We start from the raw sequence: 13933 nt of genomic DNA, 5'->3' as shown, positions 1-13933 counted from the left end.
TTTAAGCATATATCTTCACCCTCAAGTCAATACATAACTACTAAAGAGTTTTAGTTGTGTCACTAATGAAATTAGAAGATCACTTCTGCAAAGGACCTCTGGGACAATTTTAGATACAGAGGATTAGGTCAGTAAATGCTGATTCCCTCCCAAAGACACTCTGCAAAATTTACTTTTTAAATTTTTCAGAAGCATATTTAATCAATGAACAATTAGAATATTTTTATTAACAATTAGTATTAATTTTAATCTAATGCGCATTTTCTCTCAAGCTAATGTAATAAAGAATTCAAAGTGTATTAGAAATTAGAAATCGTTTACTGAATTATAATATGATCTTATATAGTGCTAAAAATTAAGTACAATTAAGTCAGCCTCTGTAACTATACTTTTATTTTACTCTTAGTTTTTAATACTACATATCTTGTAAAACACACTAATACCAAGATAAAAGAGAAGTAATTAAAGCAATATAAAGTTATAAACATCATAATTTAGGGATCCGAAGCTCAATATTATAAATTTATTTAGCAAGCTAAAATATCCCTTCGAGGAAGGCTGCGGAACTCATCTACAAACCACTGATAGCGTTTAGCATATCAGCTACCTAATCCACAATACAGGATCTAAGCCCTGTTTATGGATATTTCTCGCTCTTAAAATTTCTCCTACTTTTTTTTCAAATGTTTTTGCTGCAATCCATTAAGACAGTTTGCAAATGTTAATATACCTTACCTAAAATATTTCAACAATGCATCTTAAAATTTACATTTGCATAGACAGAAAGAAGCTTATCTTACCAATAAAAAAAAAAATTAAGAATCTTTGGTAGCTAATTACCAGATAGGCAGGACATCAGGGAACCATATTCTTCCCAAGTATTTGGAGACTTCAGTGTGAATTTCATCTAGGTTATAATTACCATCAGGGATCAAAACGTCTTCCATTATGGAGAGGTGGGTCAGCCTTTTCCCACACCGTCTTACAAAATCAACGAATGCACTGCAACTCACTTCACATTCACTGAGGCCCAAGGCTGTTAAGTTTTTACAGCATTCAGCAATGCAAATAAGTTCATCGTCAAGAGTCTGAAGACCATTAGCACATACCACTAACTCAATTAGTCGTGGACAGTTAAGACCTATCCGGCCTAGAGCTGCTTTGCTTACCGAACGACCAAAATAAAGGTTAGTAACAGGGGTTTCTTCTCTGAAGAATGCCTCAAATTCTTCTTCATATAAAAAGAAATACATAACAACATTAACTCCAGGGGAGTGTTTAATAAGTGCATCCCAACTTTGTTTTTTAATAGTGTGAAATTCAACCTGTCCAGGATTTTCACTCACAACATCAATTCGAAGATGTTCAAGGCGAACATGAGTTTCACTTGAAAGGGCTAGGAGAAGTTCATCACTTAGAATGTAATAATTCAATGCCAATTCTCTAAGGCCTTGACAATGGTCAGCTATACAAAGGATTCCTGCAGGAAACAGGGAAAAACTTTTAAGAACCAAGAATTACTGATACTAATACAACATTTCATAAATCTAAATTTGACATTAGTTATTCATTATTTGCCAAAATAGACATGAAATGATTTCTGAGATGGATGCCAAGATACAGGCATATAATTATATGTAGTAATAAAAATATATGTATAATAAAATATACCTATGACTAAAATACTTTTAGCTGCAATTTAAACTATGCCTAGTTTACAGATTAAGACTTCTTTTGAAAAAATATTACTTTTTCAATTGTTTCATAAGCATGTACTTTTCAGTATGAAATTACATTGTGACTATTAGTATAATAAAAAAAAAAAAAACATCAAAAAAGCTTAAAAAGATATAGTGTACCATCAGATGAAACATGAGGACAGCTACTCATTTTTAGGAGTCTTAGAGTGTCACTATTATTGGCCACGAGAATCTTCAGTGAAGGATCATCCACTGGTGTATCTTCAATTTTGACCGATGATAATGATTTTGAGTTGACAAAAACAACTGTAAGTGCTGACACAAAATGAGACTTCCGCGGCAATAAGGAAAGAATTGTGGAAACATTATTCAAACATCTAAAGCTTCAATCAAATAGGCCATTAAAACTACTTATATCAACACTTACTAACAAAAACACAGTAAAAGCAATCAACATGTTAGTGTTTTTCATGACACCATTAGTCAGTAGAAGACAAAGTATACTTTCATACTTTTACAATTGATAAATGGAATGGTAAGAAAGGAAGAAGGTTTCCAAAATTTCATACACACATCTTCCAATTATTTTCCATCTTAAGAATGTGATTGCCAATATTAAAAGGATATAATTATATTTATTTCCTAGAAGAGGGGCTAGCAACTTATGATCTGCTGGCCAAATCCAACCTAGTATGTTACTGTATGTCTCTTGAGTTCAGAATGGTTTTTATATTTTTAAGCGGCTGAAAAAAGTTTTGTAAAGAATAACATTTTGTGACATGTGGAAATTATATGAAACTTCCAGTGCTCACAATTAAAGTGTGGCTGGCACACAGCTGTGCTCCTTCACTTACATGCTGTCCGTGTCTGCTTTCACACTACCATGCTGGAGATGAGGAGCTGCAGAACTACAGCCTGTGGAGCCTAAACTACTGACTGTCTGAATCTTTTCAACCCCTGCCATAGAATAAACAAATTTTTCATCTGTTTTATTCACTCCTGTATTTCTAGTACCTAAAATAATATCTGGCACATAGTAGGAGATCAATAAATATTTGTTGATGAATGAGTAAATAAATAAATAAATAAATAATCTTATTCTTTAGTGATATGCCTTTTATAGAAAATTAAATAAAGACTCCAAAGTGCATACAATTTCGAAATTTTTGACAGATAGCCTGAAAACCAAATCCATGCATGATCATTTTCCCTTTTTCAAAGTCCATCCAGATTCTGCCAAAGGTTCTATTACTCCTATTAGAACGACCAAATTGGAGGGGCTCCTGGGTGGCTCAGTTGGTTAAGCAACAGGCTTTGGACTTTGGCTCAGGTAATGATCTCATAGCTGGTGAGTTTGAGCACCATGTCAGGCATGTCAGGCTCTCTGCTGAGAACTCAGAGCCTCGAGCCTGCTTCAGATTCTTTGTCTCTCTCTCTCTGTCCCTCCCCCGCTTGTGCTCTGTCTCTCTCAAAAATAAATAAACATTACAAAAATTTTTAAAAAAAGAATGACCAAACTGGTTATGTCTCAGTTCATTTATAATCAAGCACACTGGTTTATACTAATTGTAAATTGATGTATATAAATTTTTAAACGGTGGATAGCTAGATCTCTTTACCAAATTTTATTGTGCCAAAAATTATTAGAGAAATACATCACGTTTTCCTTAAGAAATTTAAGGTTTACTTTCCCTTTCATCAACTCTCAATGGACCCTTATGGTCCTGAAGGATGTTTTTAAGCATTGGAGTACACACTTCATTATCGTATCCATATATTCCTTCAGCAAGCACTCTCTACGCCTATGCCTAACAAAATACTGTCCTTGTATTTTATATTTCCTCAGTTTACAAGTGAAAAAAATTGACACTCAAGAGAGATACACAACTTTACCGGAAGCCACTCAACTCATTTAACTGTAAAGGCAGAGCTTGAAAGGAAGTCTGCTAATCACTGTTGCCTCACCCTCGTGACTGCATCAGCTTACCCAGAAAAGATGCTGATGGGCTGCATTTGAGACAGCTTAGAATCTAACAATTTCAGGCTAATCTGATTCCATCATTCATATACAAGGAAATAACTGTTTAGAAGTAGTAAGTTTCCATCGGATGGCTTATATTACTCTAATCCCCAAATGACCCATTTTCCCTGTCTCTTAAAAAGATAAACAAGCTAGTGGAAATGCTTGAGAGCCATGACCCAGTTTATGAGAGAGAAGATGCTACTATTCCTCGGTCCTCTTCAACAGGAAGGTTTCCATTAGCCGGTTTTACTGGCACCCGTAATTTAGTGTTTATTACATACCAGGCACTACTTAACTCTAGGTTTACAGTGGTAAATAAACAAAATAGAACCCTTGCCCTCAAAAAACTTACATTTTGTTCTAGGAGAAGAGAATGAACATGCTAAATAAATAAGGTAATTTCAGGCACTGATGAATGTTATAAAGAAAATATTGACATATAGTGGAGTGTAACTGGGGGAGGGGGCACTGTTTTAGCAAAATTGGTCAAGGAATGCTTGTCTGAAGAGATGGCATCCAAGCTGAAGCCTGAATGAAGACAGTTACTAGTTTATGCAGCAGAGACTGCTGACTGCTTCCTAACAACCATTCATCCCTTCTTTTTTGGTAATCCAGTCTCAAGTTTTAGCTGGGCACATTACCAGCAAGCTAAGAAATATTCCTCGTCAAACAGAAACCTGATGTGGCCCCACAGCTAAGTGCTGACCCCTGACATACCAACAGAAGCATTATGTGGTGCTCATGGCTAGCGTCCTTGAAAAGCAGGGGGCGTACCCTTCTTTCCCCACTTCTTCCACCTGGCTGCCTAGAACAGGATGTGATGGCTGGAGCTCAGAAAGCCATCCTGGACGGTGAAAATGAAGAAAATGCCTTAAAGAAAATGGAATGCATGGAAGGGGCTCGAGATCCCAACAGCTTCACCCAGCTATGCTCATGCATAGATTTCTTTAATGTAAGAGAAATAAACTTCAGCCATGTTGTGTAAGCTACTATCGTTTTAGAGTTTCTATTTTATAGAAACCAATATCATCCTAATTGGTATAGTTCATTTAGAATTATGCTGTTCTACCTCCAATGCAGAAGCTATAGAATTACAAGAAAAACATCCACTATTGGCCATACACACTCTATATTCAAAGAAACTAAGAAAGGCACTTGAAAATCCTAAGCACAACATCTGAATTTTACATTAACGATAGCTACTGTAGAAACAATTATTAAAATTACAAAATATACGTAAAGAATGAAACCATGCATAAGCTATTTCGGCAAAAATACGTGCTAGTCAAGAGAAAACTGCCTCAAGTAACTCTCTGAATATAAGGAAGACACCATCTACTTCTAGTAAAAGAATCCTTTTTGCCTAGATTGAAATATTTGAGAACTTTTGTTTATCTCACAAAAAAGCCTGGCATCTTTACCTTTGACACATTCATAAAACTTGGTTTGGCTGTCGAAATCAAGCCCAAGGTCTGGAGAGAGCAGTTTACCAGCTGAGAAAGTATATCACAGGCAGCTTCTGCTGATTCAGTACTACTGTCAACCTACAAAGACAATTTTAAATCTTAATCTCCTGAAGGTAAGTTATCAGAAAATTATTGGCAATATAACTATTTAACAGAATTCAATTGCAAAACTGTATTTATCCCGTCAAGCTATAAAACAAATTAGTATTTTTTCTTTATACAAAAGGTCTCAGACAAAAAGTGAGAAATAGAGCTAGTGACACAGTAACTTTTTAGGTGCTCCATGCTTTCAAATCCTCTACAATGACCTGAATTTTAGTAGTACAATCCAGAGGAAGCAAAATGAAGTTTAAGTTATAGCTCAAGTTCTTTACCTCAATCTATGCAAATAACTACAGAAAAACAGGAAATTGTTCAGAATAAAAATCCTGCAAACTTCATTGACCGCTTCAATATTGGGATCTAGATCTACAAAAAAAATGACATTAACAAAATGCAAGTCGTTTCTATTTAACACTTTTCTTACCTTCAAGCTGACATACTGGAGATGGGTAGCATGCTTTTTAATGATCTGCTGAATGAGATCAGGATGTGTAGACTTAAAATATGAAGTTGCTGATTGGTTCAGTTCAAATTCAAACTTTCTCCAAAGGTCAGGAATATGAAAAACTTCATTCCATTTCCTACATACTGAAGATGCCCGGGCCCGATCTATTAAAGGAAGATACTGAAAAATGCGTAATACTACGTGGTGAGGCAAACTCCCCCAGTCTAGAAGAACAGTGTGCATGTGGGTGTGGCTGAGAGAAGAGTAGAACCCAACTTTTGGTTGTTTCACTGCTGGTGAAGACTGGACAATTTTATTCACAACAGATACACTGTTCCTCTTCATTCTGTAAACATCAAAAGATGTTAAGTGATAATACTTTCCTCATTTCCTAGACATGTGTCTTCTAATTGTATGGATTAACATTAGAAAATGAAAAACAGTTTAACAAATTTTAATAGCAATCTACTTTCCTGCATTGATAGGTACTGCGACATGCTAGGGATATAGAGGTAAGAGAGAACTTGCTCTCAAAGAGCTATGGTCAAATCGTGAAATAGCATGAGAAATGCCATCCCTGAAATTGGGACAAGTCGCACTGGAAGAATAAAGCAATGGTATGTGATTGAGTTTGTGAATGGGAGGGAGTGGTTGGGGAGGCTTCTAAAAGGAAACGTCTATGGAAGCAGTGTGTGTCCCAGGCTCATTCCTGGTCAATTACTGTACTCTTACTAACTTCTACAGAGAAGAAAGCATCACAGTGCAATTGTGCTAACAACTCCTGGGGGTTCTGAAAGACAGTAAAACATAATCAAAAGCATAGGCCTGGAAAAGTCCCAGCCGGGCCATTTACTAACCATGCAATCTTGTCTGAGCAAATTTAAGCCTCAGTTTCCTCATCTGAAGAGCAGGGAGAATAGCAGTACCTCATCTCATAAGGCTGTTGTGAGGATTAGAGTACCCTAAGTACTGGAACATAGTAAAGGCTTAATCATTGTTGCAGTCATTGTTGTTATATTAAATTGTCCAGTGCCTTCTTCTGAACTAATTTCATTTCTTAAATTGAAGCACAATTTTCAGGTGACACCCAGGACAAAGGAGCTCTACTGAAGCTGGACACACCAGGGACAGAGCCTTGTAAGCAATGCACCTGATGCTCAATAGCAAAGGAATGAGTAGTCTTCTCCAACAAAAAGACATGATGAATCTCTGGGTATTAGCCAGCTTGAGACACAACTAAGTTCCAGCAAATTTCAGGTCCAGATATACCCAAGTATATAAGGTTATCTTGTGTGTACGTACATTCTACTTAAGAATCCAAAGTGTTTAAGCACACAATTATTTCAGAGGCAAAATAATGCTAAGAGTGGTTCTGAACTTTATTTAACTTTGGTAGACTATTTAACCCTCTTTTCATCCCTGAACATTAGAAATATATATATCTCTGTATGATGTGAAACATTTCTTAATTACAGGAGAAAGTTGGATCCCAAAAGCAGTACAGACCTATTAAGTTGCTACAAAAATGAAATGTCATCTTTAGGGTTTGGAAAACTAAAATGAAAAGCAAAAATAGTTGCAAAGGTATATCTCAAGAGCTACCACACACATTTTAGTATGAATCAACCAGTTATGCGCATGACTGAGAAACGGTCCAGTGACATAACATAAAATATATCAAACTGCTGACATCAATAATTCAAAGCTTATTCAAAATATGCTTATTTTTGTTTTCTTTTTTCAAAATACACTTATTTTGAAAGGGCTGACCTACTCTTTAATTTTAATGCCCTAAAATGAAATCCAATGGCCCAAGTAAGGTAAAAGAATGTACAGTGGATCCTAAATTGAGAGCACATTTATAAACATTTTGCCTGTACGTGTTTTATTCGGTAAGCTTACAGAATGTATTGTTAAAATCTTACAAATTATCACCAAAAAAGTTGTCGCTAATATAATCCCTCACTGGAAAAGCAGTGAAACCGAAAGCCAAATGAAAATTTCATCTAAGTATCAGGTTAGAAAACTGCCTTGCAGTTGTAAACAAAGGGATTGTGCTACACATTAAATCTGATTCTACATAACATGGATTGTTTTGTTTATTCAGTAAAATATTAAATTGCCAATTCACTGATAAAATCACCAGAAATAACAGATATTAGATGAATACCAGTAATTCTGTTAAAAATAACATTTCATTTCCCTTTTCCTTGTGTACATTTATTTTCAGAGTATAAAACCCATCCACAAAGTTGGGGTTTTTTTTGTTTTTTTTTTTTTTTAAGTAGGCTTCATACCCAGCATGGAGCCCAACACAGGGCCTGAACTCATGACCCTGAGATCAAGACCTAAGCTGAGATCAAGAGTTGGACGTTTAAGTGAATGAGCCATCCAGTGCCCCCACAAATCATAAATTTTATACAATCTAGTTCCAGGAAGCACCATTAAAATATATGTTAGAAGGCAAGACAAATTAATCTTTATTAGCTTGAAAACCATGACATAAAAATTCTAACCTAAACATACATGATCATTGAAAAGAATTGGTGATTTCTCTTTCAAACTCCAACTTTCTTACCTAAAGGAGGCTTCCAAGTTATAGTTCACTCCGAACGAACCACATGAAGTAACAGCTGCCATGGGGTACTCACCAACATCCATGTGATTTCACTTCCTAGCTTGGCAAAATACCACAAAAATACATTCATCAGAATATATAAGGAAAAATCCAATAATTCTTATGCTTAGGATATTTAGATACGATCGCATTACGTTGAAGGATTTTGTTTAGCAATTATTGATTCCCAAACAATTATTTTCTACTTGGGAGGAAACCAGTCCATAAAAACAACTCGGCTGGTTAGTGGGAACGTCACCACTCAAAATTAGACTGGAGGTTCTACTCAGAAGGCTGCGATCAATCAGAGAGTTCTGAAAATTCATATTTTAATGAGCATGTATGGAGAGATATTACAGAAAGTTTAAGTAGTCCAAGATTTTATGTAGTTGCTTATGGGCTGTGTTAAATCTCTCAGTTCCAGTTTTTAGGAGCACATAATGCCACTAGAGTAATGATAATTAAATAAGAAGACATAAATTTTTATCAAATATCATTTGACTAGTCTCCTATTAACACATGCTTTTGTGGTTTTTTAAGTTTTTCACTGATGTTGATAGATATAACTGATTCATTCATAATCGATTCATTCCTAACATCTTTGAGGTCTGACCAATTTTAGGCACAGTGACCTACCAGAGTTGGAGGCATTCTATGCACATAGAAGAAAACAGTAACAGGTCTACATCGGGATAAAATTCACTGCCTTGGCATCATGAATAAATGTCGTAAAGTAAAAAATAAATAAATAAATAAATAAATAAATAAATAAATAAATGCATTCTTACTACTTTCATAAGCCAAATTCAACTATACAGAGGAGGTGGTGGGGGGCAATCTATTAATCCACTAAAAATTTCTAATAGTTGCTATCTACTACCTGCCAGCTCTCAATTTCTCTCTGAATCCAACTCCTAACACAGAGCTTTGGAGCACAGATAGGGAAAACGTATTTGAGTTTAACATCCACAATTTCATTTCCCCACCACTACCCGTTGTTCTACTACTATCTGAACTACTATTTACAAGCTAATGGCAAGGCTGGTTCTCCCACTTTGTATTCCACTCCGGAAGTAGGCAGAAAGGAGCTACTGGCACATTTTCAAAGGAATATCACAAAAATAAGGGAAAGGTAAATGACCTGTAGTCCCCTCATCAGATGTCACACAATTTTATTTACTGCAGAAAATTTTCTGCTGAGGTATCAAGTTGACTAATTCTGTGTTTGCAGGCCGTTGTGTATGCTGGAGAATACAGCAGTAATCTAGCAAGGGTACCACAACAGTGAATTACTATCTAAAACCCCTAAGAAGATGGTAAGTAAGTACCTATCACCAATCAATTCACTGGAGTCTTCAGAATCAGATGAACTACTTCCCTGGGTACTGAGGACACTTGTTTGCTGTTTCAGAGTGACTATCTGGAATTGTGAGCCACAGAAGAACATAAAATCAGACTATGGGACCCCATCAAGTGATAAGCCAAACTTCCAAAAAAGGATAGCTTGACACTGATCTTTAGTGCAAGTCTAGAGTTTGAAAAGATTTATTAGCATTCAGCAAAGAATGTAACAATGACTCAAAATCCCTTAGTGGCCTAATCACCCTAACAATTCCTTTTTTGTTATCTTTACTAATTTGGCGGAACAGGTGAACATGTGAATTGGATTCTCTAAGAGTATTTAAGAAATCTCCAACAGTATTCTTGAGAAGAACATTCTCAAAGACATTAAATGAACATCTTGAAGCCAATCTGGTGGCAGCAATGGAAACAACTATCTTTTGCATCATCACTTCTTCCAGAATTGGTTAAATGAATACACAGGAAGTATTTTAGAAAGTTTCAAGTTTTCAGTCATCACAATGCTAGAAATACTGTGTGAATATTACAGATAACAGAAGATTCAAAACTACCTAAAACCCTAGACAAAGTTGTTGGAAGCAGCAACATGAAAATGAACAGAAATTATTATCAAATGTCCTTTATTTAAGCTGCTTTCTAAAACAGCAAACTAGAAATCTCATTGCTGCTACCACAGATTAAAAGGCATCTGCTAAGGGGTCTGAAATCCTAATCATGGGTGCAATGACAAGAAAGGTGGGGCCTGGACAGATGGGCTGAAGATCAGCTTTAAAACACATAGCTTTCTTTTTTTGTTTATTTTTTTATTGTTTTAATGTTTATTTGTTTTTTTTTTTTGGGGGGGGGGGGAGGAGAGGGAGACACAGAATGGGAAGCAGGCTCCAGACTCTGTCTGAGCTCTCAGCACACAGAACCTGATGGTGGGGCTCAAACCCACATCGTGAGATCATGACCTGAGATGAAGTCAGATGCTTAACTGACTGAGCCACCCAGACACCCCAAAAAACACATGGCTTTCTAATGGAAGAGTCAATTATGCTAAGGGCCAACATTTCTTCCCCAGAGTTTATCATCCAGGTAGAAAACAAAACATAATTTTTTTAGAAATATTGTAAAAAATATTTACAGTCTTTGCAATCCACATGACCTCAGCTGCCTTCTAAATCTAAAAACTGCAATTTCAAAAAAATATGAAAATCAATTACAGTATCATCGAGGGTTCAATAAGACAAAAAGAAGTATTATGTCAAATAAAATCTTTCCTAAAGCAGTGATTCCAGCATTTTGGTGTTCTCACCACTGATTTAGCAATTTTTTATACTCTCTCAAAAGTCTCTCTGTGCCCTTAAGATATGCTTATTGAAAAAAAAACTTTAAATTTTAAAATAGGCATGTTTCCTTTTAATGACTCATAGGAAAACTGAAATTTTCCAAATATGTGTAGATTGAAAACACCTTTTGAGATGCAAGGAGAGGGTTATATAGAACCTGAACTGGGCAATCTGTTAGAATCCCTGGATGGAGGAGGGCTGTGTAAGCTTTTTACTCTCCTTCCCCATCCCCAACCTCTGCAGCCAGACTCTGAAAGAGAAAAGGCAGGCCAGGTCCCAGACCAGGAGAAGCCTTCGGAACTGGGGAGGGTCCAAGACCTAACAGTTAAAACAAAGGATTCAAGAAAGCATTTTGCAACATTTTTTTTTTTTTTTTCCTGAGAAAATCCTCCTAATCCATTCAACTTCACATTTTGGGAAAAGTTTCCGGGCACACGGGCCAAGACAAAACGAGTCCCCTTTGAGTGCAGAATGTCCCAAGTCGCGGGAAAGGTCTAAGTCTACCTCTGTCTCGGACATCTCTTTATGGCAAACATAAACTCCGCCGCTACCCTCCCGGAACCTCCCCCCGACCCCCCACCCCGGCAGTCGCGCAAAAGCGACCACGCGGACCCGTGACCACTGTGCATTTTCCGCAACTACCGTAAAAACAATATCCCCGAGTGCGCGCCCGACGGCCGCGGGAGGCTGCGGACGGCCCTCTCAAAGCTTACCCTCCACAGAGGAAGAAAATTACTGAATTCGCGCACGCGGGTCCTGCGCAGGTCCCTGTGGAAAGACACACACGTGAGGAGCGAACCACCCGAGGCTGTAAAACCCGCCAGACGACCCCACCTCGGGGCAAATCAAATGCCGGGTTTGCGAGGCGCCTGGGGGCCGGGATCCGGGGTGCGGCCGCTCCTCGGGGCTCCCGCCACCCCCCAGCCTCGGGCGACCCCCGCGGGGGTGCCAGGTCACGCCTCCTCATGCCCGGAATAAAGCGCGGGGACCGCCGGCGCCTCCGGGTCTCCACCCGCCGGAAGCAGGACCCGGCCTCCGGCCCGCGTCTCCTTCTAAGCAGGAGGAGGCGCACTCCTCGAAGACCACCGCGACCCCCACAAGGAAATGCTACCTTCACGCACGTAACCTCGGGGCTTGCAGCGCGCGCGACTCGGCGGCGTCCCCGGGCCGTGCTGCTCGACAGGACCCGCCCACCCCGACGGCGCTGCGGTGTCCCTCCCCCACCCAGAGCTGGCGGCGCCGCGTAGCGGACCGAGACCCCTGAAGCAGCCGGTGTCCTCCACCCTAGCCCCGCCCAGGCCCCGCGTCCGCCCCTCCTCGCATGCGCCCAGCCCCGCCTTTCTCGAGAGGGGGACGCGCCCGAGTGCGCACCTGCTCCGTGATCCCCCGGGCGCCTCCCTAGGCGATGAGTGGGAGGTCATCTGCCTGCTGCTCTTTAGCTACACCTCTGTGACCACAAACGCCGTAAAACTGACGCCCAACCAAATAGTTCCAGTTTCTAGAAAAAAACCTCCCAGAAAAGAGCACACCTTTATTAATATACAAATACCTGAAACTTAAAATATCAAAAGTGGTAACCGCTGGGTGTTAAATATGTGTATATTACCTCCCTGTCCTATGCCACATCTCATTCCCTGGGGCTAACCACTGCAATCCATTGTGTAAACTACCTGAGCTTCAATACATACACCAAAAAAGGACACAGAGGTGAGGATTTTATTACTTTTTCTTAATCATTAGTTGTGTTTTTTTTAAGTCTGAGGTCAGACTATACATAATATTCTGGAACTTCCATTGTTGCTTATCATGGACATAGTTCCAAATTGACACAAATTGTTTCCCCAGATTTTTTTTTTTCCAACAGCTTTATTGAGGTGTAATGGACAAACCACATATACTTAAAGCATGGAATCTGGTAAGTTTTGACATCCTTGAAACAATCACTACAATCAAGATAATGAATACATGCATATCTTCCAAAAGTTTCTTTATGCCTCTCTGTAATCCCTCCTTCATCTCCTCCCCCATCAGCTTTCTGACACTATACATTAGTTTGCATTTTCTCAAATTTCTCAAAAATCATTTCTCAAAAAATCATTTCTCAAATGATTTCTCAAATCGAGTCATAGAGTATGTACTTATTTTTACCTGGCTGTTTTCACTCAGCATAATTGTATTGAGACTTATCCATGTTACTGGATGTATCATAGGTAATTTTTCTTTTTGTTGCTGAGTAGTATTCCATTGTGTAGGTATACCACAATTTGGGTATCCATTCACCTGAAGATGGATATTTGGATTATTTCTAGTTTGTGACTGTTACAAAACAAAGCTGCTGTGAGCATTATTGTACGTATTTTTGTATATGGTTATGCTTTCATTTCTCTTCGGTAGATACCCAGGAGTGGAATAGCTGCGCTGTATATAAGGCATATGTTAATCTTCTAAAGACTGGCAGTATGTTTTCCAAGGAGGCTATTTTACATTCCTGCCTACAGTTTATTGGAGATCTATTTCTATCACATCCAAACCCACACTTAAAAAAATTTTTTTTAATGTTTATTCATTTTTGAGAGAGAGGGAGACACAGAATCTGAAGCAGACTCCAAGCTCTGAGCCTGTCATAGGGCTCGAACTCATGAATCGTGACATCTGGACCTGAGAGGAAGTCAGATGCTCAACTGACTGAGCCACCCAGGCCACCCAATGTTGATTTTTTTATGTAGTTATTTACTATCTTTACATTTCCTTTGGTGAAGAGTTTATTCAAATCTTTTGCCTAATTTTAATACGTTGGCTTTTCTCATTATTGAGTTTGGAAAATTGTTTATATATTCTAGGTACAACTCCTCTATCAGATATATGACTGTTAGAAGCTAGGGGAGGG

At 38.2% G+C, this 13933-nt stretch overlaps 1 protein-coding gene across 2 annotated transcripts; it reads right to left on the bottom strand.

Annotated features, from left to right (window-relative positions):
- Positions 1-357: 357 nt before the first annotated feature.
- LOC122200371 (F-box/LRR-repeat protein 21) lies at positions 358-12261 on the bottom strand. 2 transcript variants are annotated; one of them, XM_042905942.1, is made up of 7 exons: positions 12158-12261; positions 11760-11814; positions 8315-8414; positions 5716-6082; positions 5145-5267; positions 1860-2031; positions 358-1480 (listed from the first exon to the last, which is right to left on the bottom strand). In XM_042905942.1, the coding sequence occupies exons 3-7, from the start codon at positions 8395-8397 to the stop codon at positions 837-839; spliced, it is 1389 nt and encodes a 462-aa protein (XP_042761876.1). In that variant the 5' UTR covers positions 8398-8414; positions 11760-11814; positions 12158-12261; the 3' UTR covers positions 358-836. The 2 variants fall into 2 exon arrangements, with proteins under 2 accessions (XP_042761876.1, XP_042761868.1); XM_042905934.1 differs by having other exon boundaries at positions 8315-8410.
- Positions 12262-13933: the final 1672 nt, after the last annotated feature.

Source organism: Panthera leo, chromosome A1 (genome assembly GCF_018350215.1).
Source record: "Panthera leo isolate Ple1 chromosome A1, P.leo_Ple1_pat1.1, whole genome shotgun sequence".
NCBI classification, from domain to species: Eukaryota; Metazoa; Chordata; class Mammalia; order Carnivora; family Felidae; genus Panthera; species Panthera leo.
The sequence above is the reverse complement of the archived record's forward strand: the minus strand, read 5'-3'. Positions and strand labels throughout refer to the sequence as shown.